This window comes from Pantherophis guttatus, chromosome 1 (genome assembly GCF_059756535.1).
Source record: "Pantherophis guttatus breed Tessera chromosome 1, ASM5975653v1, whole genome shotgun sequence".
Taxonomy (NCBI): Eukaryota; Metazoa; Chordata; class Lepidosauria; order Squamata; family Colubridae; genus Pantherophis; species Pantherophis guttatus.
In genome coordinates, this window is record NC_142063.1 from 308,756,193 (window position 1) to 308,782,456 (window position 26,264).

Here is a 26,264-nt window from a genome sequence, read left to right on the forward strand (position 1 = left end):
CTGAAGGTTCCTAAGAGCACAGTAGCCTCCATAATTCTCAAATGGAAGAAGTTTGGCACAAGAAGGACTCAGAGCTGGTCGCCTGGTCAAACTGAGCAATCGGGGGAGAGGTGGCCAAGAACCCAATGGTCGTTGTGATTGAGCTCCAGAGATCCTGTGTGGAGATAGGACAGAGTTCTAGAAGAACAACCATCACTGTAGCCGTCCACCGATCTGGGCTTTATGGCAGAGTAGCTAGACAGCAGTCTCTCCTCAATGCAAAACACATGAAAGCATACTTGGAGTTTGCCAAAAAGCACCTGAAGGACTCTCAAACTGTGAGGAACAAGTTTCTATGGTCTGATGAAACCAAGATTGAACTGTTTGGCCCAGTGGTGGGTTTCTACCGATTTGCCCCGGTTCGGGACGAACCGGTAGTGGCAGCGATGGGAGGCTTTGTCCACCTGCCCAGATGTCATCACGGACGCTCTACACATGTATGGAAGGTTCTGCACATGCACACACTCACAGTTCCGAACTGGTAGCGAAGGTAAGTGGAACCCACTACTGGTTTGGCCTCAATTGTAAACGTTACGTTATGCCAATGTGATATTTCAGTTTTTTCTTTTTCATAAATTTACAGACATTTCTAAAATTCTGTTTTCATTTTGTCATTATAGGGTACTGAGTGTAGATTAACAACAACTATAGAATCAGGCTGCAGCATAACAAAATTGACAAAAGTGAAGGGGGTCTGAATACTTTCTGAATGCACTGTACTATTCTTGGATAATATTAAATAATGTACTTGAAATATAATTAACTATACTGTCTTTGTTTGCAGCCTTTTCCCCAAGATTAGGCAATAATAACAATTATCAATCATTTTTTTATTTCAGTCACATACCAACATTACTAATAATAATTATGTGCAGTCATCCAAAAGAGGCAGATTTGGGGTATTACTGCCTTGAGTTTGTGTATGAGAAGCTTTACTATTTACCGTAACTCTTTCAAGCAGCATACTAAGTATAGTGACATTATGAGAAGAAACTTTAATAAATCACAGTTTTCTTGTATTCTTTCTATATTGTATATGTTCAGTTTATGTTGCTCATCATTAATAACACATTAAATTCTTAATTTGTTTAAAATAACATTGGTGGAGTACTTGATCCAGTCACTTTCATTTAACTACATTTGAATTTGAATATAAATATAAATTTAATAGACTTAGATTTTTGTTTTGTAAAAGTATTATTTTTAAGTCAAAATTAGATTGTAAATACTTATTTCATTTTCAGGCTTATATTAAAATCTATCAAGGAGAGGAATTACCTCATCCCAAATCAATGCTTCAGGTAAAGTTTTATATATACCTATCTATGGAAGCATGTAATGCCAAACAATCATATTTATGGCATATCAAAACAAGCTAGAGACATTTGAAATCTTATTCAAGAACAGGAGAACAGTAGCCTTAGTTGGATATTTCAGACTTGATTATAGAATTTATTATGTCTTTCATGTGGCACTAATCCACATTTGATTACAGTTTTTACTGTAAACTCCAAATTGTAGGATCATTTAATTTTGTGTCATTGAATTCTAGCTGCTTTTGGTACACTTGCAAATTTAAAGGAATGGTTGGACTTTTCACTAATTAATCTGGGCAGAAATCTTTTCCAGATCTGCGTTCATCCAGTTTTTAACTAAGATGCAAAATATTGAAGAAAGAATATATGGATGCAAATATTGAGCTTTGAGTACCGGGACAAACATTGAAAATGTAATTTACAAGATGGTTTTCTTTGTAAAATGCCATTAAGTACATTGAGACTAGGGACAGACAAAAAATAGATAACAATCTTTCCTTTGATAGCTAGTAGTAGATCATTAAGGATCTCTGGTCACCAAATTGTATAATATCAACATATCTCTCATTAACAGCAATGCAGATAACTCTTATGTATAAATGGCGTGAGTAACAGGTTCTGCTGGCATAGTCATAATTTTGAATCTGTCTCTAGTCTTCAGTAGTTTAGTAAAAAGGAATAGAGATCTTGCAAGTTTGAAGTCTATCTTTCTCTTCCTTTTAAGTAGTCTTCCCTAGTTATGGGGGTAGGAATTGTAGTTTAATATATTTAGAAGCAAAATTTGATAAAAGCTTTTTAACTAACAAAATATTGTCATTCTAATTTACAAAATTACTTATAAATTTATTAAGCAGTTATTTATAACTCTTAAGATTGCAAAGTGGCTACCAGAATTCACAGTGTAAAACTATAGGACATAACATGCTTAAATATGTTTTGCATTTTGGAAGGATGTATGAAAACTATTACAGAAACTCATCCAAACTGTTTAAAATGTTTTTTTGTTAATATTATTACCATTATTACTACCTTTTGTATTATTACTACCACTACTTTTATTACTACTGCTACTATTACTACAGGCAACAGCAGAAGCCAACAATCTTGCTGCAGTAGCTGGTTCAAAAGATACTTACAATAAAGAAATGGAACAGGTAGAGTATTTATATGAATTTATTTGAAGTTGTAGACTTAGCCTAATCCTATCTTTCTCAGCTGGGGTTTCACAAAAACCCAGAGTTCTGTGAGAGACTTCTAGTTCAACAATTGATTGTGATTTTTTAAAAAAATATTTTTCTACTTCATGTATTGTGCGGTACTTGCCCTTGTGATAAAAATTTTAACATGCTTCAACCCAGCTACTTGACTGCTGATTTACTGTTGTTGTAAAAGTTGTAAAGTGGTTTTAGGTTAGAAGTGAATTGTGTTGAGAAGTATGAAGGGGTTTCCTGAAGCCTGAAAATCATTTCAAGGGTTCCTTCAGATTAAAAAGGTTGAGAAAGGCTGGTCTAATCTGGGATATGGTACAGAAACAGGATTGTTTTGGAAAATATTATGAAATTAGAACTAGAAGATGAATTATTAACTATTTTGTAAAGAACGCAGAGCGGTATAGATTGGGTTCACAAATTGATTTAAGCCATAAAATAATCTTGTTTGGTTTTGGCTTAAATATTTTGTGTGTTACTAGTCATATTCTCATTGAGGTCATAAGTACATCTTTGGCATTTTAAATAAGTGTCAGATCCTGATTTGTTTTGTTTTTATAAAGCAAGTATTTTAAAAAAATTATTTGAATTTGTTATAACTACCCATATTCTGGTAGACTCAGGATGACATATGGAATCCAAAAACTGTAAAAACAAAGTTAAAGACTTATAACGTACATACCCAGACTCAAACAGCCATCATAATACCAGTGAATAAAACAGGCCCCCAAAATACATTAAGACCAGGCTTGAGACTTCAGGGCTTTTTGGAGATCCAGGAGAGAAGGGCTGTCTCTATCTCTGGGGAGGGGAATGCTGTTCCAGAAGGTCGGTCCATGACAGAGAAGGTAGCTTCCTCCATTCCCATTATATGACAAAATTACATGGAAGGCATCTAGATTGTACTCACTGTGCCAGAATGTACTGGCCAGGCAGGAGTAATTGGAGATAGATGGTCCCTCAGGTATCTAAATCTTATGACGTGAAAGAGCTTTAAAGATAACGGACAGCATTTTGAATGGCATCAGGAATTAACTGACAACTAATGCAGCTTTTGATCAGCACCTGGATGCCTTAAGCTAGTAGAACCCCAGATCTAACAAATGAATGCCCCAACTAACAGACAGGAGGATCATATCCATTTCCTCAGGGGTCCGAATTGAACTCGGTCCAGATAACATCATAAGATTGTCTAGGCAATTCACTTACTAGCCTAGTTGGAGTCCAGCTCTGAATCTGATTGACTTTATCTGGCAGATAACATGACTATTGTTCATTGTGGCCCTGCAGATGATCCTGCAGCCCAGCCCCTTCCCCATCATTCTAAACAGAGCCATTGGGTTGCTATTAGCAGACCCAATAAGGGCAGAGAAACAACATTTTGCCAACATTACCACAGTGTAGGCTCAAATATGGGCTCTTGCTGGTGTTCAATCAAATTCAGTTTTTAAACCACAAATTTTATTATGAACTAAAAATGGCTGGGGTTAAAGAAAATGAAAAATGCCTCCTTACAGTGCTAGTAGAAAAAAGTGCAACCCTATGTTTTATTCATAGTTAATGACTATAACTGTATCGATTCTTCAGATAACTTCCTCAATTCATGCAATTCTGATGGGTCTGGATTGGTTATTTTGGCGATATTACACAGATCTAAAATGTGTCTTTATTTCACACTGTATCCAATTGATTTAGCCACCCACAACTGTTTTTTAAGCGCTCTCTGAATTTTCTAGCAACTATTCTGTAAGGGCAATAAAGGAACGCTTCACTCCTTTTTTATTTTTATTTATTGTATTTCTATCCCCTTAAGAAGCTCATGGTGGCTCACCGGGCTTTTCATCTGCAATTTATCTTGATTGTGAAAGTGACTACAGGTATTTCTTGATTTACAACCATTTATTTTGCTGTTATAACCACTGGAAAAAGTGACTTATGACTTTTTCACATGACCATTGCAGCATCTCCATGGTCACATGATCAAAAATTGGATGCTTGGCAACTCATTCATATTTATGACAGTCCTGGGATCATGCGATCACCTTTTGCAACCTACTGACAAGCAAAGTCAATGGGGAAGCTTGATTCACTTAACAATTATGGCAAGAAAGGTTGTAAAATGGGGCAAAACTCACTTAACAAATGTCTCACTTAGCAGCAGAAATTTTGGCTTATCTGTGGTTGTATGTCGAGGACTGCCTTGTACATTGAGAGATAGTGATTGGCCCATGATTCTGTACATGAATGGGGATTTGACCTTGAATCTACACAGACTTAGTCCAACATATTCCAACATATTAATTTTAGTTTTTAATATTTTTAGCAGTTCTGTAATTATAGAACCGTTCTAGGTTATGTAACCTAACCAGTCAATTCATCCCAACAGGTTTGTGGTGGAGATAAGCCTTACATAGCACCTGCAGACTTAGAACAAAAGCACCAAGATCTTAAAGGATTAGCAATCAAACATTTCCGTTCTGTGAAGAAGATGGGAGGTGAGGAGTTCTGTCGTCGTTACCAGGACCAGCTTGAAGAAGAGCTTGATGACATCTATGCAAACTTTGTGAAGCACAATGATGGCAAAAACCTCTTCTATGCTGCTCGTACACCAGCGACTCTATTTGCTGTCATGTTTGCTATGTATATAATCTCAGGACTGACTGGATTCCTTGGCATGAACTCCATAGCAACCCTGTGTAACCTCGTGATGGGCATAACACTTGTCTCCCTTTGTACATGGGCATATGTTAAATACTCTGGGGAATTCAGAGAAATTGGAACACTCATTGACCAGATGGCAGAAGTACTATGGGAACAGGTTGGTATCCATTTATCTACTCACTTGAAAAAAAAGTTTAATTGTTAGTAGGCAAGCATTGCTGTAAAAGCCCATTCAATATGAATGTATGCCAAAGATAAGATAAAGGAACCGTATGAAAATAGCAGTAGAAATTGGTTTAGAATATCATTCTTGGTGTCTAATCATGTACCAAGACTAAGAAAACCTGAAGAAAAGAGTGATTCATGCATGTCAGTATAAAGAATGGATATTCTGGAGGCGGACATTTGAAAGTTCATAATTGTGAATCCTTATCTAGTTATAGAACATGGTGTACAATGCCCTATCTAGTTGGCAAGACTAGATATTGTAAATCTAAGATTAAAGAAAGTCATCAAAATGCTGCCCAGTACCTAGGTCTGAGGAGCCAGTGAGGACAGATCTGCTATCACAAAACAGATCATAAGGAAGGGAAAAAGAGATGTGGGCTTTAAACCTTGGAGCTGAGAGAGAAGGAAGTATGGTTAGATTCCTAGATTCTGCAGTAGTTGGTTTTTGTCTTTATAAAAGCTGCTTTTGCATCTGCAGTAAAGGTAGAGCCCTTTCTTGAATTATCCATTGTTATGCTAATGAATTCATGTTCTTCTAGAGAAAGATTTATTGCTATGTCCAGCATGTTTTGACGTGAAATGGAAAGAAAAATAATGTAGATATAGAAGGGTCAGGCATCAGGGTAGAAAACGGAAGATTCAATTCCAGTCCAATTCTAACTTTAGAAAATTTGAAATTATTAACCTTTCTGCTTCTCTTCAAGAAATACTTATGTATTCATTATAATCCATCCAAATAGTGCCTATGTATTTGTATCATGTCTGAAGAATGTTCAGAAAAACACACAAAGTCCATGAAGTCATGATGAATTCAACAGGATTCTGATCTTACCTTTTATAGTGAAACCAGAGAATCGATTGTGGTCCAGATCAGCACTGAATTATTCCATTAACTTTGCATTATTTTTAGAACTTTGTTAACCTGTTTAAGAACCAGCTGCAGAATTGCTGTCTTAACTCTAAATTAACTCTAAATCATCTTGTGTATTTTTTTCTTTCTTTTTTGCTTCAGAGGAGTCCCAAGAAGGTGAGAAAAATCAATGGAGGCTACTCACATATATCTTTTCTGGTTTCTGCCAATTGCCTTTCTAATAACCTGCTTCATATTTTAGGTGTGTTCCAAAGTCTTTGAAGTTGTTAGACGTCGAATGATTCGCCATGCTCTTGCCTCAGCACAACGGCAGCGACTCTCATCCAACAATAACAGGAAGAAAAATTAGCCAGTATTTTTACCTTTTTCTTTATCTAAAGCATTCACAATTCGTAAGCAGGACTGTGCTGGGGCAATTTACATAAATGCTATAAGCATACCAGGCTGATGCTGCATTATAGGGTATGAAACTACACCTGCTATTCTAGGAGCTATAAAGTTACATGGATTAAGTCAACTACTCAACGGAGGAAACCACTTATTGCTCTGTAAATTATTAACTGTAAGCTGGTAGCAAAACTCATTTTTTCTCTTGCTTTGGTACTGTTGCACTTTGGATACATTTCATACTCCATGATTTTAATTTGTGGTTTTCCATCTGAGATGCTTTTAGTTAATTTATTTTTGCACATTTCTTGTACTGCAGGTTATAAAACCTCTTGGGGACAATTTGATTGAGGATACCATGAGACAATCGGTTACAAACTCTATCAAAGCAGGCCTGACTGAACAGATGTCTCAGCATGCCAGATTAAAGACAAACTGACAGCTCACCTCATCTCATCTGCCTGTCCATCCTAGATTTGCTTGTTGTACAACGAGAACTCAATAAACCAAAGTTTACATTTGACTATAAAGCAGTAGTTTAGTCTGCTTGGATTCCTAATTTACTGCCATCATATTGTGGGAAGATAACGGTAGGGGTACAGGAGAAGAAACTGAACTATTTTAAAGAGTTTATCTTTGATTTGCTCCCACAGTGTCATGGAAAGGGAAGATCTTAACCCTGGTACCAATGTCCTTTGTACCAGGGTCTGATTTATGGAATTGTATCCACTGTAAAGGGTTTTTCAGGGAAGTATCAAAACCATACAGAAATCTTTTAATAGAATGTATAATCACACAAAGTCCCATTTGACATTTTAATTTTCAGCATTTATAACCTGAGTCCAGTTGACATATCAGCAGTAGCAGTCAACTGAGAACTCATGTTTGAGCCACTTCATTTATCTGCTCTTGCATTACTGCCTTCTCTACCAGTATTACCCAAATGCATGTATATTGATCTCCACAGCCGCTTCATTTAGAGATAACTATAACATTGTCCTGCTTTTTTTCAGTTTAGAGACCATGTCTTTACAGGATATGTATATTATGAAAAGAGCTGTTTTTCTCTGCAGTTTTAGCCTACATGTATATACAATATGCCATTATTACTGAGGGGAAAAATCCATCCAAAAATAACAAAATCTGTTTCCTACAACTACAAAGCAATGAGTTCAGATTGTCTGTACAGTGTGTCTAGTTATTTTTTTAATCACAGGGCATGTATAAAATATAAATATATAAATACAATTTTGTATCTAAAGTTTTGTAGTTTATGGCAAAACCTGGTTCTGTGATAAGCTAAGTACAGTCCCTGTAAAGGAATGTTTGTGGCTCATGTAAATGTGTGAATGCATAAAAACAATTTAGTTTTTTTGATATATTTGTGATATTTACCTGCCTTGAACACTGCAATCTCATCCCATGGGAAATCAGTGGGAATGTTTGTTGTGATTGTCTTCAGTTACATTTTAAAGTTATTTCTTGTAATTTATTTTCTGGTACATTAAAATCAAATGTGTATATATGAAATTAAACTCATGATTTTATTTAAACATGTTAATGTAATTCACTGCATTACCTACTGTTTAGAATGTTTAGCAAACTTCTAATTTTCTTATATGTTCTTGTCATTAAGACAAGATGACATCCTGACAGCTACCAGCAAGAATTAAGTGAGTTAGGTTGCGCCTTCATTTCTTCTACATTTGTTTTACTTTCCATCCACTAAGAAACTAATAGCCTGGGACAGTGGTTCTCAACCTTTTCTTCACGACGGAGTCGAACACCTTTTAAATATTTTGTGGCCACCAATGATGGCCACAGACAACTTAATTAAAGATTTCTTCAAGCTTCTGTAGCTCCTGTGACGACATCACGGCCCACCAGGGGTCTGTGGACCACAGGTTGAGAACCACTGTCTGGGAGGTTAGTATATTAGATGTCTCTTTTAAAGGCTGTTTCTTCCTTCCAAATTTCTGAAGTTTAAATTTGAGTATGTAATTTTCCTCATGTTTTAATTCCGTCTAATTAGATACTTTCTATCTAGCTTTAAGCCATCAGGTTTTGGGTGGCACACACACACACACAAAAAACAAGTGATAACTGCAATACTCCAAAAAGCCACAGTACCCGTGTAGATAAAACTACAAATGCAGATAAAATGACTGAAGTAGTCTCGGCAACTGGACTTTTCTTTTTCGTTTGAAACATTTCACTGCTTATCCAAGTAGCTTCTTCAGTCTGATCCAACTTCCAAACAAGTCTACCTGGATGACTGAGAATCTTCAACATGATGGCACACATGCATCCCATGTGGAGGCTAAAATATGAAGAATGGTTGCAGGAATTGAGTATGTCTAGTCTAGTGAAAAGGACTAGGGGTGACATAGTGTTCCAACATCTGAGGGGTTGCCACAAAGAAGAGGTCTATCCACCAAAGCACCTGAAAGCAGGACAAGAAGCAATAGAGGAAACTAATCAAGGAAAGAACCAACATAAAACTAAGGAGAAATTTCCTGACAGAACAATCAAATCAGTGGAACGACTCGCCTTCAGAAGTTGTTTGTGCTCCATCGCAGGAGGCTTTTAAGAGACTGGACAGCCACTTGTCTGAAATGGTATAGTCTCCTGCTTCAGCAGGGCATTGGACTAGAAGAACTCCAAGGTCCCTTCCAACAGTGTTATTCAATACAAATACAGGGCATCATATCCGACCACTTACAAGGCTTCTAGTTAGTATGCTTTCCACAGCATTGGAGTCACAACAGCTGAAACACCTGATAATCTGGGAGTCAGGTCTCCAAAATGGCATGCAAAGATCCATTCCTCATCGTTTTGATTACACATTGTAGTTACACATGTTCAAAGACAGCCATATACTATATACCTTTAATGGCTACGTATGGTGCCCTAAAAAAAATCATTTCCCCCAAGTAACAGGATCTTGAAAAACCTTGGTTCAGTATGATGCAAAGTTTACATGCTTGTTTCAGTTCACTATCACGAATCAAGGTAACAAAAACTTTATTCCAGGTAGCTGAATCCAGTTGGTAAAGTTGAATAAATAGATGTGCTGCCTTAAAAAGTTGTTGAGCTAAACCAGGTATGTTTGTCTATTCCCTTTTGCTATCAACATTGCTGAATATTATCTGGTGTCCTATTACATACCCCAAAGGTTGGATACGTGTGCTTTGTCACAGTGTATTCTGTCCAAACTTTAGAGGTGGAGATGGGAAATATTTTGGTTCATTGCAAAGGATCACTTTTATTGAAAGAAATGAGGATTCCTGCTTGCTTCTAGAATAGGGAGCTGAATACAATCACTTTTGTTGCCATTAGTAATAATTCCATTTTATTTTTCTATTGTAATATATGTTGCTTTTCTGTAAGAAGGATAGTAATGACTTTGGCCATGTAAGAGCAGCATATCCATGCATAGGTAGTCCTCAGGACTCCAAGTTGCCCACCGTGTAATAAAAGTTCTGAGTAGGGAGATGCATTATGCTTTAAATGCAAGTCCCTACTCAGGATTAATTTGAAAAGTTCCATCAGAAATTTTGACAGTTTAGCAGCTATGTGCCCTCAAGCTGTTTCCTTTACTGATTTTTCTGGTCATACAAAAAAGTTTTCGTCTCTTAACAATTTCTTCAAGTTAAGGTTGTTTTGGGGTCAAATCTTTTGAATCTTGACTGGCAATCTAGAAAGCCAATTTACCAAGTAATATGTAAATAACAAACATTTGCTAAATAGTTGCCCATCATTAGTAATCTACTTTAAGCTTGTTTTCTATATTTAAAATGAAAAATTTGAAAACTCAAAACTTTTAAAATATTTAGTTTCATTCAAACTACTACTACAAATAATATTTTGAGGCTATATTCTAATTCATATAATAAAGAAGATACATAAACTCTTAATTCCCATTTCATTTTGACTTGTTTAAAAGAATCTGAAAGATTAACATTTTAAAAAATAAATCCTTTCACTTTGCTAATTAGATAGACAGGAAGAAAAAGTGATCAGTTTTAACAAAATTTAGTGAATGGACAATATATACGAAAACATAATTGTTTAATCAGGAAAAAAGCAGAAAACAGGATGACAATGAACTTATTTACAGAAATGCCTCTTTACAATTTTCATCAATTACAATTCCTAGGTTTCTGCAATTACACAAAGTAAATAAAAACCACTAAGCACTTTGCACTGCTTCCAATATTACTTTTCGCCAATTCTGATTAGCAGATGCGGAGATGCCTAACCATTCTGAAGTTACACTATTATGGTTTTCAAACAGCATCAGTAACAAGAAGAGTTCCAACCAGCTCTTGGGTGTGGTTATAATAATGTATCACAGCTAAGAGGACCTTCTCTCTTTTGTCAAGTTTCTTCAAATAAGATCAGCAACTAGATTAAAGAAAAACAGATCGTGGTGTGAAAATAATGAAAAGGTGGCAAGTCTTATGCAAGCACTCACAATACAGGCAAAGCTACTAAAAAAATCGATCACATGGCCGGCAGCATTTGAGAGACAACTCACAAATATTTCTTCTACAAATTCAAGATTGTTCACTAGGCTAATTGAAAAGACCAAAGCTTGACTCAAACTGTGGACCTATTTAGTTTGCTGGGTTCAGATTAAGCAAGCTCTGCCAGCCAACACTAACATTATTAATTTGCATGGTTTAAAAGTGTAACATGCCTTGTGAACAAACCAATTGCTGTTTTCTATGTTATTAAATAAAGCATTACAGTACAATAGGTGCACTCAGCCATAGTTTGGATAGTACTTAAGTGAAATGTAACTACCAAAAAAACCTATTAAAGAAACGGAGTGGCCATTCTTTTTGTGGATTTAAGTACATTCGGAGCCAAGAGTGTTTGAGATTCTCAGTCATCCAGGTTGTGGTTGTCCCAAAGGTGCTTTTTCAAGAGGCAACTGGACTTTATTCTTTTTTCTTTGAAGACATTTTGATTCTCATCTAAGAAGCTTCTTCAGCTCTGATTGGATGGTGGGGAATGGAAAGACTCCTTCCGTTCCCCACCATCCAGTCAGACTTGAAGAAGCTTTTTGGATGAGAAGCGAAAGGTCTTTAAAGAAAAAAAGTTCAGTTGCCTCTTGAAAAAGCATTTTTGGGTCAGAGCCAAAAGGAATAATTCCTTTCAGTAGAAGAAATTTGGCCTTGCTTTATTCTCCTGAGCAGGCAGAAGAATCAGTTGATTTTTAATTTACGTTAGGGTTGTTTGTGTTTATTTCTAATTTGGTGTCTAACATTGCTGATGCACTAAAAGCACAGCTGCTGTGGTTCACAGGCAGGAACATCTAAAAAGCGAGTGAAAGAGCCAAAAAGGCAGCATTTAATCCTTTTAAATGTATCTTGTTCTGCATGTAACATTTTTTCTTACCAATGAACTGATTATTGTAATATCTATAAAATCTTGTGGTTTTAGGCAACAGAGGAAAAAGGTTTGATATGATTTTTGTGCTTTTTACATATTGTTTTGTTAATTTTTTCAATACTTTTGAAAAACGAACGAAAAATGGGGAGGGGGCAAAAAAAAATCTTAATTTTTCTAATATCCCATGGTTAACCATCTTCTACAAGAAATTAAGACACTCACCATTCATTGGCATTTCATCAATCTGGGTGGAATAGTATTGCTCAATGTCTCGCAGGATACGAATATCATCATTCTTCACAAAGTTGATTGCAACACCTTTGCGACCATAGCGGCCTGATCTACCAATCCTGGTGGGAGATTACAAACCAATTAACATATGAGAAGCCAAAGCGGCTCACATTCAGTGCAGAATTCTTCCATGTCCTTCACTGCCCCTGGCAGAACCAACTACAGTTGAAGAACTTTTGTGTCAGAGCCTGGCCAATTGCTTACTGTATATACTTAAAGGCAGAAGCATCTTTCATGTTAACTGACAGGATTGGCGAAAAAGTGGCATTTCCCCCCATCTTTTTCATTTCAGATAATAATTTTATTATTCAAACATTTAACATTTTATGAATACATTTTAGAAAAATGATTTTAAAAAACTAAGCATTTTTTCCCTTGAAATATACATGTATGCCTACCTGTGTATATACAATTCTCTGTTGTTGGGCAAATCATAGTTAATAATCAGAGACACCTGAGGAACATCCAAACCCCTTGCCCAAACGTCTGTAGAAATTAGAACTCGGCTGTAAAAAGAAAAAGCAACAAAAAGCAACAAATTTACCACTCACAAGGTGACACAATGGGTTGCACAATATCTATTAATACCAGAGGTAGCACTTGCTAAATAAATACCAAGATACCAGGCTTATCTCAAACACAAAGAAAAATAAATATGATGAAAGCTGACCCAGAAGATTAGCTGTCATTCTAAGATACTTTGATGTTCAAGCTAAAGAAATTCAAAAATAGATGTACACAACAACCTCATGTCACTTTAAGCAACCATCTAGCAAAAGCTGGAAGATGGTTTTGAATTGTATTTTGGGAGAACATTAGGAAACAAAAGTGCTCTTACCTTGCCCCAGATCTGAACTCTTTCATGATGGACTCTCTTTCCTTCTGAGGCATGTCACCATGCATTGATGAAACAGTGAAGTTGGCTTCTCTCATTTTCTCTGTCAGCCAATCAACCTGACCCAGGGATTAGCCACAATTAGTTTTATATTGACATGGAGGAACCTAGAAAAAGTTAACTTTCTCTATAATGCACCCTGCATCTAATCCATTTGTTAACTTGAGAAGAAATTATGCAATGATATCTTGGAACTTATACTAATACTTGGCTGACATACCTTCCTCTTGGTATTACAGAAGATGACTGCTTGTGTAATAGTGAGTGTATCATACAAGTCGCATAATGTGTCAAACTTCCATTCTTCTCTCTCTACTGCCACAAAGAACTGTTTGATTCCTTCAAGAGTCAACTCATCACTAAGAAAATGGAAAAATATATCCAAATTAACCTTGTTATTTATGTAAAGCATTTTTATTTTACTCTTCAGTCAAAATAACTTCTAGAACTGTTTATAAGAATGAATAACAAGATAAGAAATCACTGGGCTACTGGCTGACCAAGTATCTCTTATTTCCATTCCATTTCCCCCCCCCCCTCTCTCTTATAATTTTATATATTGGTTACCGGAATGCAGTGATGAAATCCAAATTTTTTTACTACTGGTTCTGTGGGCATGGCAGGGGAAGGATCCTGCAAAATCTCCATTCCCACCCCACTCCAGGGGAAGGATACTGCAGAATTCCCATTCCCTCCCCACTCCTGGGGCCAGCCAGAGGTGGTATTTGCCGGTTCTCTGAACTACTCAAAATTTCCGCTACCAGTTCTCCGAACTTCTCAAAATTTCCACTTCTCCAGAACCTGCTAGATTTCACCTCTGCTGGAATGTGATAGTTGTAAGGACTACCTTAATGTATCTATTAGACATTAAGTTTAAGATACAAAAACTTTCACAACTGAGTAAATATTTTTACAATAATATTTTAAATCAGAGAAAAGAATTTGAGAAGACAGGCAATGTAGTTTTAAGTATTGAACTGTTGCTCTGGAATAAAAAAATTAAGAGCTCTGATACCCTATGGCAAAGATATGCTACCAAATTTCTGTTTTAGCCATAAGCTTATTGGTTACATGAGGACATAAACTAAATAGTTTGTGTGCTCTTTCCTCTTCAACATTTATAAGGAAACAGAAAGCTTCAATCAGGCATGTCCTTTAAGCACCACAATGGAAATACATCAATAGGTAGTGAAAGCAATGTTCAAAATTTGATCAATTTCAATGGTCTTAACTAGATTTAATCAGTTGTGTAAGCTGACAACATAGCAAACATCAATTAATTAAATATATTTCTCCATGTTGCTGGCACAGAAATGAAAGGAGGGGAGTGATAAATTTCGGGGCAGAAATATCTGGTAATACTAAATCTGGAACTTTCATTTAGGATGTATACCTGTAATACTGGGGCAACTTCTCTGGTTTTTAATTTCCTTCCTCTAAAGGCAGAGATAGGACATAACTTTGGAATCAACATGTTTTTTCCAGTTTGCCTTTATTATTACATTGTCAAGTTTGCAAAATCCTGAACTCAAAAAGCTTCCAGATGGGGCTTGTTCAGGATTAAGCTACATGATCTAAATTGGTAACCCAGATCTTTTCTATGTCCCTAACCTGGCTGACTTTTATATTAATCAATTGGCAGATCTGAACTATTTCTTTTTTATTTGCAATACAAAAAAGAAGATCAATATTAAAGAATATTTAAGTAGTAAGTCATGGATCATAAAAGAAACAGAGAAATGCGTTCAGACATTTGTTCTTTGTTCAACTAGATCTGAATTCAAAACTTGACATGGAAAGAAGCCCCAATCAAAGCTGGAACATAATGTTAAAAATTACTAACCGTTTCACCAGAATACGAATAGGATCAGTCATAAATTTGTTGGTCATCTCCAAGATCTCATGTGGCAAAGTGGCACTGATGAGAACTACCTGTGTGGCTGGAGGAAGGTATCTATACACATCATAAATCTGTTCTTTAAAACCTGCATAAGCCAAATAAAATAATAAATGATAGAATAAAATCTGGAAGGCTTTTTATATTTTGCTTTTATGAAAACATACATTACAAAAATGCTTTAAGTAGTCCATGCCCAAGAACTATGCGTGTAGCTTAACATAGGCTGGTACTCACTAGAGGCACCTGACATTCAACTCTAGTGTTGGCATTTGGCAATTGATTGAATGTTATTTGTCATAAAAAGCTACCGAAACTGGGGTGCATGTTTAACTTTGTCTACTACAAAGACTCAGCAACTAAACTGTGTATCTTTTAAGGTTTTGTTTTCATGTTTTATTTTTTTAAAAGAGGGCTAGGAACATTTGGGATTCACATATTCTTTACCTTTATTGAGCATCTCATCAGCTTCATCCAAAACCAACATTTTGATAGCACGAGTCCTTAAACTTCTGCGACGAATCATATCTGGAAGATTTCAAATTTCTATCAACAATCACCAAAGGTATTAAAAACAATTTCCCACAGATTGAATATTCATTAGTTCTCTGAACCATCAATCCAAAATGGTATCATTTCAGAATATCTCCTGAAAATCTTCTGGGGCATATTATCATGCAAATAACTATGTGTTTCTGAAGTAAAGTTGGAAGAATCAGCAGCACGAAGGCTAGCTGGGAGGAAAATTCAAAAGCAGCAACAACAACAAAAAAAAAAAGACAGTGCTTGCATCCTATGTGAACTGGGAGGTAAGCCAGATATGACCTTCAGACTACTTACTAGCCACAACTGGTCTAAAATAACTAGTAGTTATCTTTCCAGATAGTTTCCAAATATAAAGGTCAAGGGAATTAAGTAATAAAACAATTTTGATTCAAATCTAGAGTATAGGGAAACTGAAAACTATCATGAATCCAAACAGAATTTTAACCAAAGTATTAGCTATGGACATGGTATTATACATAATTATATATTCACCAAATACACGACCAGGTGTGCCAGCAACAACATGTTGTCCATAATCCAGCTTCCTGATATCTTCACCAACATTGGTCCCACCAATACATGCATGACATTGGACATTCATGTAATCACCAAGAGCAAGCAGCCCCTGTAAAAATGAGCCCATACATTACTTAATAGGAGTTAAGAGTTCTAACATCTCCTGAAATGTAATTGAGGCAATAGTCCTAATAAGAATCATGACATCCATAACAGTATACAAACAGAATGAATAGGCAAATCCTTATATGACTCCATTCTCTCCAGGGCCGATATTAAAGATATTGTGCAAGATTGTCACAATGTGTGTTTTCTGGTTCCCTAGAAGACCTACACAAAACCAAAGCCAGAGGTGATCCCCTGGATAACTGAATTGGACATCCAGTTATGAGGCCACTGCTGTTCCTCTGTAGAAGTTTTGTATATAATTATGGGGATTGTATGTACAGGTTTACTTATCTTCTGTCATGTTCTCATCATATTCTAAATAAATAACATTTCTCCCCTTCTAACTTAGTGTTTGATTCATGTCTATTATTACAATTGTGTTTGGGTTCCTTTTTAATATAAATTGCCATTATTGTATTTATATCTTATGTTTCTTTCACCATGGAACCCAAGATAAATTCTGCTAAGTACTGCTGAAATCAAGCTATGCATGTATCCCAAGAGTTACTCAATAACTTAGTAGAGGTAGTTCAAGGCTACAGGAATCTGGGCAAAGAATCCTGTTGATGTAATGTTAAGCATTTATCTGGTTTTGTTAGATCCAGCACATAGATCCAGCACATTGCTGCTCACAATGCCAACCTGGCCACTGTATATCTGGGAGTGAGCTCAAGGAACAGCATATTGAGCCTACAGGCATTCAGAATTTATATTGCTAGAGCACACTATCACTGCACCAAATATTAATTTTAAAGGCATTTGTATACTATATCACTTGTTGGAGAGATTGTGTCAACCACAAACCACTAAGACTTCAATCTAAAGCACACTGAAGATGTCTCCTCGAATGGGACGAAACACTTGCTATCAAATCGACAAGCTCAGAGCTCAAACCAACAATTACCAACCCGAGCTACTAATATTCAAAGACATTTCAAATACTTCAATCTAATAGTACACCCTGATTCTAAATAGTCATTAGGCATTATTGAGTTGCAACTTGGAACAAAGAAAGAATTGGCCAGGGGCTTAAGTGATGTAATATTCTTTTGCAAATATTATACTCTAATATTCATTTACCTTCTGAATTTGTACTGCCAACTCTCTGGTAGGTGCCAAAATTAACGCCTGGGTTTCACGAACCTAATTGAAAGAATGAAATATAGTTATTTTAAATATCAACTGCTCCTTTTCAAAGGAAGTGTAAGTATGGTCCTAGAATATAATCCGAAGGGTAGAGTCATTGCTCCATAAAATAATGTTTTCCACTCAAAATAATATATGCATCTTCATAAAACAAACATATTCCAAAAGTTACCTGGATATCCAGACATTGTAGTACAGAGATGGAAAATGTTGCTGTTTTGCCTGTTCCAGACTGTGATCTAGAAAGAAACAACTGAATAACTAAATTTGATTAAATACACAAAAAATGATTTTCTACATGATATAAGATTAGCTTTGCATGGGTCTATTTAGGGAGATTCATAACACTTTATATTTATAGTGAAGCCATGTTTTCTAATGCTGATTAAGAGTTAACCATACGATGCACTGGTATTTGTAGATATTTGCAAATAAAATTTAGTTGATCTAGGCTTACCCATTTATTAACAAGAATTAAGTTTGCTATGACTTATTTTGGCTTAAGAAGAAATTTTAAATGTTTTAATTGGTTTGTATTTTTAATTTTGGGCCAAATTTATATATATTTTAATTGTTTTTAATATTTGTATTTCATGTTTTTTAATTCTGGCTGTACACCGCCCTGAGTCCTCAGGGAGAAGGGCGGTATATAAATTTAAATAAAGATAAAGATAAAGATTTTATTTTCTATATAAATGCATAACAAAAAAGTTTTCATGTCATAAATGGATATCAATGAAAACTAAAATTCTGTTGTCTATGACAACACATACACACCCCGGTGAAAATTGTCCAGATCATTTAGATTCCATTATAAACAGAAATAGATGCCTAATCACAATGAAATCATTGTAGCTCTTGAAATACAAGCCTAGGATTGAATCTAATCAACTTGATATTCAGCAAGATAAAAATAAGCCTATTCTAATATAAGTTTAACGAATCAAAATACTTTACATAGAATGTAAATTATGTTAAGTATCTGTCAGATCTAACCTCTCACGATAGTTACACAAGCACAGTTTCTAAGCTCATAAGTGGTTTATGTTGGAGCATTTCTTTAAATTAATAGATATATGACAAAGCCAAATTTACTGTATATTTCTATATAATTTAACTCCAGCAACTCTAAAGTTGCATAAAACCTAAAATTAAAATAGTACCATTAAACAGTATGTTCTTTTTATAAAAATACTTAAGGAGTATACCTTGTAGACAATATTAAATGGAAAAAATAAACATATTAACACTACACTGAAATATATTTCTGAAGAAAAACATGTAAAAAACTTTAATATTTAAGTTCTACTCTGACAAGTGGCAAATACACTGAACGAATAAATTAATATTATTCATAACAAATGAAGAAAACTTAAGTGCTCAACACAACTAGTATTCTCATTTTTAGCTCCCTTAACAAAACTGAGAAATTGTCTACTTTTTAACTGGAGAAAAATATAATTAAAACAAAACGAAGATGATTTGATTTCTCTAAGGGATTATTGACTACTACTTAGAATTTTATGTATGATAAAATGTACTAATGGATGTTGTATATTACCATTAAAAGAAAAAAGAACACAAAAAATCTGATGGACTGTGAAATTGCAGTTCTACATATACTTCTGAAAAATAAAGTCCCATGAAGTTTAAGACTATTTTTGATTAAATGTGCTTAGAATTATACCATTAAACTTATGTTAGATAAGTTTCCAAAGGACTTACTATTTCTTTGCTTCCAAAGGATTGACTATTTATGAGCAAGAACATCAAGAACAATTTATTTTTTAACTATCAAAATGGTATCAGAAAGCATACTCTTCACACTTTTTATAATTCCACTTACTGAGCAATCACGTCTCTTCCTTTAATAATCTGTTTAATTGCTCTCTGCTGGATAGCTGAAGGTTTCTCAAAACCTAGAAAAAAATTAAAATTGTTTTTAAATTACAATTAAGATTTTCCCTCCACAAACTGTATTATCAAAACTGACTAAAATATAGTAAAACTGAAGAAGTGCAATAAAAACTAGAATTAACATACATAGTTTAAAATAAACAAACAGGCTTCCTACCACTTGCTTCACATAATTATTAGTAACAGTTTGGGCTGAATCTAATGGGTGGGCTACTTTACTTTAAGGTATCATTAGATAAGATAAGGCCAGAATCAAGAGTAATACAGATCTAAGGCTGCATTCATATAACCTGTCTGAATAAATTTGTTACTATTCTTGAATAAACAACTTATTTAGTGATCCTACAGGAATGACCAAAGGATTTGATCTACTCCAATTACAGCAGCAATAACCATCTCTGCTGGTTTTCCTGTCTTTTTGAAGCTGACATTTGTTAGCCATGTTGAGTGTGTGAGAATCTTTTTTTAAAAAAGCAAACTGCCTAGAAACCAGCCATTCCTGAACAGCTGCTTTAGACTCTAACTCTGTATTCCCAAGGCCTGGAGGAAGATAACTTTTTTTGGGGGGGGGGGGTTCATACATCAGTGCTTGTTTACAAAGTAACAATTACCCTATGTGTTACAGACTTATTTGGGAGATAATATGGAAATTAACTGATCTCTAAGATTGATTTAACATAGGAAAACTTCAACCCACTTAGGAATCTACCAAGAATTTTAATGTGTTCGCAAAAGTTAAAACCACGAATCTCATTGTTATCTCACTCACTTCTTTAAAACCGAAGGGCAGAATCTGACCGTTTCAAACATCTGCAGATTGCTGGGGGATCATTTAGAAATGCCATTAAACGGAGGCTTCCCTCAAATTATCAACAAATACCAAAGGGAAGCAGCCCCTGATCCTTCCTTGCTCCATTTCACAGCGACTATGTTTAAGGTCCAGCCATCCTGGAGGGTCCACATGCGGCGGGGGAAGCGGAAAAGCAGCCGGGCAGCAGCTCCCGTCCTTTGTCGCTCTTGATCCCCCACATTAACCGCTTTCTGAAGTTGTGCGGCCACTTTCTCAAGCCCATCCCTCCAGTCCCGCATCCCCCTCACCGTAGGCGTAGATGCCGCGCAGCAGGTCCTCCCGTAGGCCCATCGTGTCGAAAGTGGGGGTGACGTCCACCTCTTCGCTGGTCTCGAATTCCACCTTTGTCATGTCCTCCTCCTTCAGCAGCCGCTTCCGAGCTGAACCCGTCACACCTCCCGTAGCCCCCGACATCGCTTCGAGCCGACTTCTAGGCTTTGGCCCACCACGCAAGACCGCTCGACGCCCGCCTCGACCGAGAACGCTCAACGCGCCGAAAGGGCCGGCCTACGTAATTCCTGCGACACAACTACGAATCGGCGCATGCGTGTTTACCTCGCTTCCGACGCGCCCCCGTGACGCACAGACTGACGCTGAGCGAAGCCTTACGCTCTGGGACGTACGCTCGTTGCCTTAGAGACAAGAATGCCAATTACGAAGACGCTTTCTTCGACGAGCGTGTTTAGTAGTACATTCTGCTTTATTTCATTCCAGAGCGGAACAGAATTGAAAGTGCAACGTGGGTTTAATGAGTTAAAGAGTTTAAAGGCTAAAGAGCAGCGGCTCCAATTACTTATTTTAAAGTTTCTGCCATAATGCATTTGATATATTTTAAAGTGCCACAAGCGTTTTGTTTCCTGCAAAAAGAGAGTTTGACTTTTTAATGAAAGTTTTGTTTTGTTAGGTACTAAAAAAAGTGGTTGTGGAAATTTTATAATTTTTTAAATGAATGAAAGTTAATTGATCCTGGCAAAATTTACTTCTGAATAAACATGCATACTGCCTGATCTTCTAACAATAGATCTATGCAGGCATCTTTTTAAAAAATTATTTAAAGGTAAAGGTAAAGGTAAAGGTTCCCCTTGCACATATGTGCTAGTCGTTCCAGACTCTAGGGGGCAGTGTTCATCTCCGTTTCAAAGCCGTAGAGCCAGCGCTGTCCGAAGACATCTCCGTGGTCATGTGGCCAGCATGACTAAACGCCAGAGGCGCATGGAACACTGTTACCTTCCCACCAAAGGTAGACCCTATTTTTGTACTTGCATTTTTTACGTGCTTTTGAACTGCTAGGTTAACAGAAGCTGGGACAAATAACAGGAGCTCATCCCATTAAGCGGCACTAGGGATTCGAACTGCTGAACTTGCCAACCTTTCGATCGACAAGCTTAGCGTCTTAGCCACTGAGCCACAGCGTCCCCTTTAAAATTATTTATTAAAATACAAATAAAAATTGAGCATCTATAGATATCAAAGATTTTAAATTAATTAAAATGATATTTTTAAAGCTGTGAATTAAAAAAAATAGTCAGAAATATAAAAAAATAACATATTGAAGAAAATAATCTACATATAAAAATTCCCCCAAAAGTAATTGCTTCTGTACACATTAATTTCTAATTACGCAATTTACATACAAGATGTGCTGAGAAATGATAATTTGGAACTAGGGTCACTTAGATTTATGGCTATTTGAACCATGTTTTTCTTTTTTAGACTTTAAAATCCCACCTTTATTATTTTTATGAATTGCTCAAGGTAGAAAACATATCATTTTCCTCTATTTTCCACAATAGTAACTTTATTATTGAGGTGAGTTGGGTTGAGGGAGAGAAAATGGCTGGCCCAAAGTCACCCACCCAGCTTTCATACCTAAGGCAAAACCAAAACTCAGTATCCTGGTTTCCCAATTTGTATCATACACAGAATCAGAAACTGATCATTGATAGCAACTGAATCACAAACTAGACGACAAACTTCTTAGCATAATCTATGTGCAAGTCCAGTCTTAGATCACAATTTCTCATCTAACATGCTGTCCATGTAAATGTTGGGGGGGGGGGGGATGACAAAGGTAGCATTGGGTCTATGAAATGCAAGTTCCATCCCTTATAGACAAGTGTTATGAAATAAGAAAGAGGCAGAGCTCATTGTTCAATTATGCTCTCTTATATACTATCAGATGTGTTTCTTCTGGCCTAGCCCAACATGGTATGTTTGAGATGTATTGGACTTCACCTTCCATCATTTCACCTCAGCTTGTGTGTCATGTTCTCAACAAATTCTCATCAAGAGAATTTTGGTTTTTGAAAAAGATCTTGGAACAGTAGTTGACATATAAATACAAATATGAATTTAAATTAGCTATGTCATGTGGCTGCAAAACAAAGCAATCCAATTTTAAGCTGTATCAACAGAGGCAGATAGAGAGTAAATGAAGGAGAATAAAGTTCCACTATATTCTGCATTGATCAGAGCCCTCTCATGTAGTGCATTCAGTTCTGGCACTACCTTAAAAAGCTTTTCAAAAAATTGGAACAAGTTCAGAAAAGGGCAGTGAGGATGAACATAGAATCTGCATTGGAATTTAGGAACTCCATGTATTGGCCTTGTGAAGAGGAAGCTGAGAAGGGTCATCATAACACTTTTCACGTGCATAGGAGATAACAAAGAAGGTAAAGACCTTTCATTCCAGTTGGCTTTAAGTTACAAGTATTTTCATTTTACATTAACAAGTTAAAACCTCCTTTCCAATCTCCGTGCCCTCCAAATGAGTTGGGCTATTTACAACTGCCCCTATTATCCCCAACAACCAGGGCAGTTGGAGTCCAAGACGGCTGAAGAACACTAGCTGAGTAAAAACTGACTTTATTTTTTTTTTCATTTTATTTTTATTTGTCAAGTAGTATTAGATAATATATATAAGTATAAGCATGAATTGAATACATAAAATGAATACAAATAAAGGGAACATACGCTGGTGCTCTTATGCACGCCCCTTGCAGACCTCTTAGGAATGGGGTGAGGTCAACAGTAGACAGTCTTAGGTTAAAATTTGGGGGGTTTGGGGATCAAAATGTCAGATCGAAAGAAGCTGTCAAGGCAACAGCCGCACAAATCCAATATGGAACAAGTCATATAGAATACGGAATATTTTCCTTCTGTGTAAACAGTATTTCGGATTTTCCTCCCGCCACACGAAAATATTAACTGCGTGCATGTTACCGGGCAGCACCCTCGTTTCTGCAGCCGAAGCCATCCTGGGGAATTTTCCTAACCCGGGTGCGCTCAATTCTCGTCACCCGAAGCAGCAGACACTTAAAGGCCCGTTTGGAGCCCAGTTCGCCTCCTCCCGGTAACGTGCAGCAGTCGCCAAGAGGTACCCGCTTGAGAGGAGGGCGAGAAAGCTGCATCTGGCTAGGGCTAGGCAACGTTGGAAGGAGGCTAGGACGCTGGCAGCGAGGCCGAAACGCCTGCGAGCCCGTGGCCGCTTCCTTACCGCCGCTAGGGGAGGGGCGGCTGAGGAGAGAAACCGAGCGCACGCTGGTATTCAGACTCCCGGGAGACAAAGAGGCCGGGAGCTTTTCTTCAGCGGTGCCTGCGCGGTGGGGATGCTGCTTGGCTAGTAAAGGACCCCGGAGAAAGTAGGTGCTGTTGCGCGGTGCCGGACTTGGGTGAATCCGGATATTCCTCCTTAACTCGAGACAGGAAAGTGAAATGAAGTGTGGAAAAACGTTGGCCTCAGAGGAAAAGTTTTAATTCCCCCCTGGATGGGTGGGTCTGTCCGCCGGCTTTCATCTAGATAGGAAAACGCCGCTTTTGCTTTACTTATGGTTTCACGTCTTCAAACTTTTTATTTTACAAGTACTCGATAAAAACTGTGGCTTATCCATTGCTTTAAAACCAGACTTTCCAGAAAGGATATGGAGGTTGTTTTTTTCTTCTTTTTCAGTGACTTGCTTTTAGCATGTTTTGACAAATTCTAACCCAATCTGTTTGAATTACCCTCCTTTAATATACCGGGGGCTGCTTCTCTTTATCTTATGCTTAGCTTATCCCTTTATCAGATGGTTAATGGTTTGTGCAGCCCTTTATGCTGCATAAAAAACCATTCAGCAGAGGCATTTGCTTTATGAAGACTCCTGAAATTTTTGGTTTCCCCGAAAGTCTTCTGGTAAAGGAATATATATAGGCAGCTATCTTTCAGGGTATGAAATGCTCGTCTTAGACTTTCTTTTGTTTGGAGAAATCAAATAAAAAGAAATCAGGAGTAATTGGTACCTCCGCCATCAGATACAAGTAAAATAACTGCCTCTATCCATAGTAATGATTAAAGGAGAGAGAAGCTATTACCCACAAAACATTTGTGCTGAATTTGAGATTTAAACCAATTTAAAGTTGTACAAACACACTTAGATAACTGCCCTAAACTCTTGGTAACTTCATTCCCAAAGAGTAAACATTAGTTTTGCAAAGAACTATTGTTAGCTATTTGCACTGATAAGTGCTCAGTTTCCTATATTGTTTTCAACATATTATGAATACAGATGTACTTTTTCTTCTATGAGCTTTGAAATGAGTTTTAACTGAAAGGTACTTTACTAACTTCCCTAGGTTATAGCAGAATTTCCAGACAACTGATCTGATGGGAGAAGTTAGGATTTCCAATAATAGAAAAAAATATTGGCAAGAAATGTATTATTTTTCTGATGTTACATTTTAGAAGTATGTTGAAATATTCTGGGAAAAGAAAGCAAAAATCTTGTTTCAGCCCAGAAACTAATAGAACTATTTTAATTCTGACTTTGAAGGACAAGACAGAATTCTGTTGAAAAGCAAAATCTAAATCCATTTGTCTCTCATGTTTAACTGGAGAAGACGATTAAGTGTTAATTTTTTGTGGAGACATCACTGTTAGACATGGTGTGTGAATGTATGTGCACATGCCTGTTCCTTGGCCATACCCAAGCGTTTTTGTGAACTCTTATAAAATATGCCTTGTCCTATTTCTCTTTTAGTTCCATGTTGCAATTTAATATATGGTAAGTTTTTTCTTCTTTTGTATAGTTTTATCAATTGATTATTTACTGTCTGTCTCTTCTTTAATATTGCAGTTTTGGAATATTATATACTTCAGTACATTATTTTCATGTGTAGTGAACATTAACATTTAATGTTTATTATGTTTATTATGTTTTCAATTGATCAAATTAATGGTCCACTTTCCTCAGCTTTATCACAACAGAAGCCAAGTGTGGATGCTTCAGATCTCTTTTTTAAGAAATAGTACATAGAAGTACTCCTTGGCATTTGACCGGAATTGAGTCCGGAATTACAATTGTAAATAGTTTTGGTTGTAAGTGGATCATCAGGTGACTGTGCCTGATTTTATGACCTTCACTGCAGTGTTGTTAAATTAATGTGTCAGTTCTTAAGCGAACATTGTTAGTTCTTAAGTGAATAGGCGTTTTTTGCCAGAAACCAGAAGTAAATACTAATTTCCCATTAAAAAATCATAAATTCTGGTCATGTGACTGCTGGACACTGCAAACAGCCGTAAGTAGGGACTGGTTGCTGAGCACCCAAAATGCAATCATATGACTATGGGGGCGGGGGACATCAGAACTTCAAATTGGGGTCATCAGTATCCTGAGGGAGGTCTATCATAACTTTGAATGGTCACTAAGTGAAGAGTTGTTGGTCAAGAACTACCTCTTGTCCCATCACCTGGAAGGCACTAGATTAAGAGCAATTTGTAAAGTTCTGTACATTTGAGCTGTACAGCTGTATATATTGTATATGTATGTATGTGTGTATAGTTAGTTATTTTTGCTAAAAATCATGTAATAATGTTACATGTGGGCCATGGTTTGGACATGCCTGTTTTAGAATGTGCCTTATAGAATATGCCTTAGTTCTACATGACTCTTA

At 36.5% G+C, this 26,264-nt stretch overlaps 3 protein-coding genes across 10 annotated transcripts in view; 2 read left to right on the plus strand and 1 right to left on the minus strand.

Moving 5' to 3' along the window:
* Positions 1-8,263, plus strand: part of ATL2 (atlastin GTPase 2) — a 46,587-nt gene extending 38,324 nt beyond the window's left edge. For 2 of the 5 annotated variants that reach the window (XM_087888165.1, XM_087888173.1), the window contains exons 10-14: positions 1,284-1,340; positions 2,438-2,509; positions 4,950-5,381; positions 6,465-6,479; positions 6,565-6,810. In XM_087888165.1, coding sequence (XP_087744291.1) covers positions 1,284-1,340; positions 2,438-2,509; positions 4,950-5,381; positions 6,465-6,479; positions 6,565-6,672 — 684 coding nt within the window. In that variant the 3' untranslated portion in view covers positions 6,673-6,810. Of the gene's footprint in view, positions 1-1,283; positions 1,341-2,437; positions 2,510-4,949; positions 5,382-6,464; positions 6,480-6,564; positions 6,811-7,029 lie in introns of those variants that run through there. The other 3 variants (XM_034427469.3, XM_087888179.1, XM_034427468.3) reach the window with 2 other exon arrangements.
* A 2,501-nt stretch (positions 8,264-10,764) lies between these two features.
* EIF4A3 (eukaryotic translation initiation factor 4A3) lies at positions 10,765-21,193 on the minus strand. The gene is made up of 12 exons (XM_034427465.3): positions 20,585-21,193; positions 19,416-19,488; positions 17,742-17,808; positions 17,504-17,566; positions 16,232-16,364; positions 15,641-15,721; positions 15,140-15,281; positions 13,517-13,655; positions 13,240-13,355; positions 12,800-12,907; positions 12,333-12,460; positions 10,765-11,117 (listed from the first exon to the last, which is right to left on the minus strand). Exons 1-12 carry the CDS (start codon positions 20,748-20,750, stop codon positions 11,101-11,103), a joined length of 1,233 nt encoding a protein of 410 aa, XP_034283356.1. The 5' UTR covers positions 20,751-21,193; the 3' UTR covers positions 10,765-11,100.
* Positions 21,194-23,596: 2,403 nt separating this feature from the next.
* NINL (ninein like) overlaps positions 23,597-26,264 on the plus strand; it is a 34,745-nt gene continuing 32,077 nt past the window's right edge. Inside the window, exon 1 of one of the 4 annotated variants that reach the window (XM_034427457.3) lies at positions 23,597-23,977. The gene's annotated coding sequence lies outside the window, so the exon portion shown is untranslated. Of the gene's footprint in view, positions 25,376-26,264 lie in introns of all 4 variants that reach the window. The other 3 variants (XM_034427459.3, XM_034427458.3, XM_087888194.1) reach the window with 3 other exon arrangements.

Bases quoted from the DNA above. Each gene is read 5' to 3' on its own strand.
- EIF4A3 (XM_034427465.3), bottom strand. From the start codon at position 20,750: ATGTCGGGGGCTACGGGAGGTGTGACGGGTTCAGCTCGGAAGCGGCTG. The intron at 16,365-17,503 runs GTAAATGAATAT...TCATTTTTACAG, and splicing joins TGGCAGTACAAATTCAGAAG to GGGCTGCTTGCTCTTGGTGA. The intron at 12,461-12,799 runs GTAGGCATACAT...ATCTCCCACCAG, and splicing joins AGAGAATTGTATATACACAG to GATTGGTAGATCAGGCCGCT.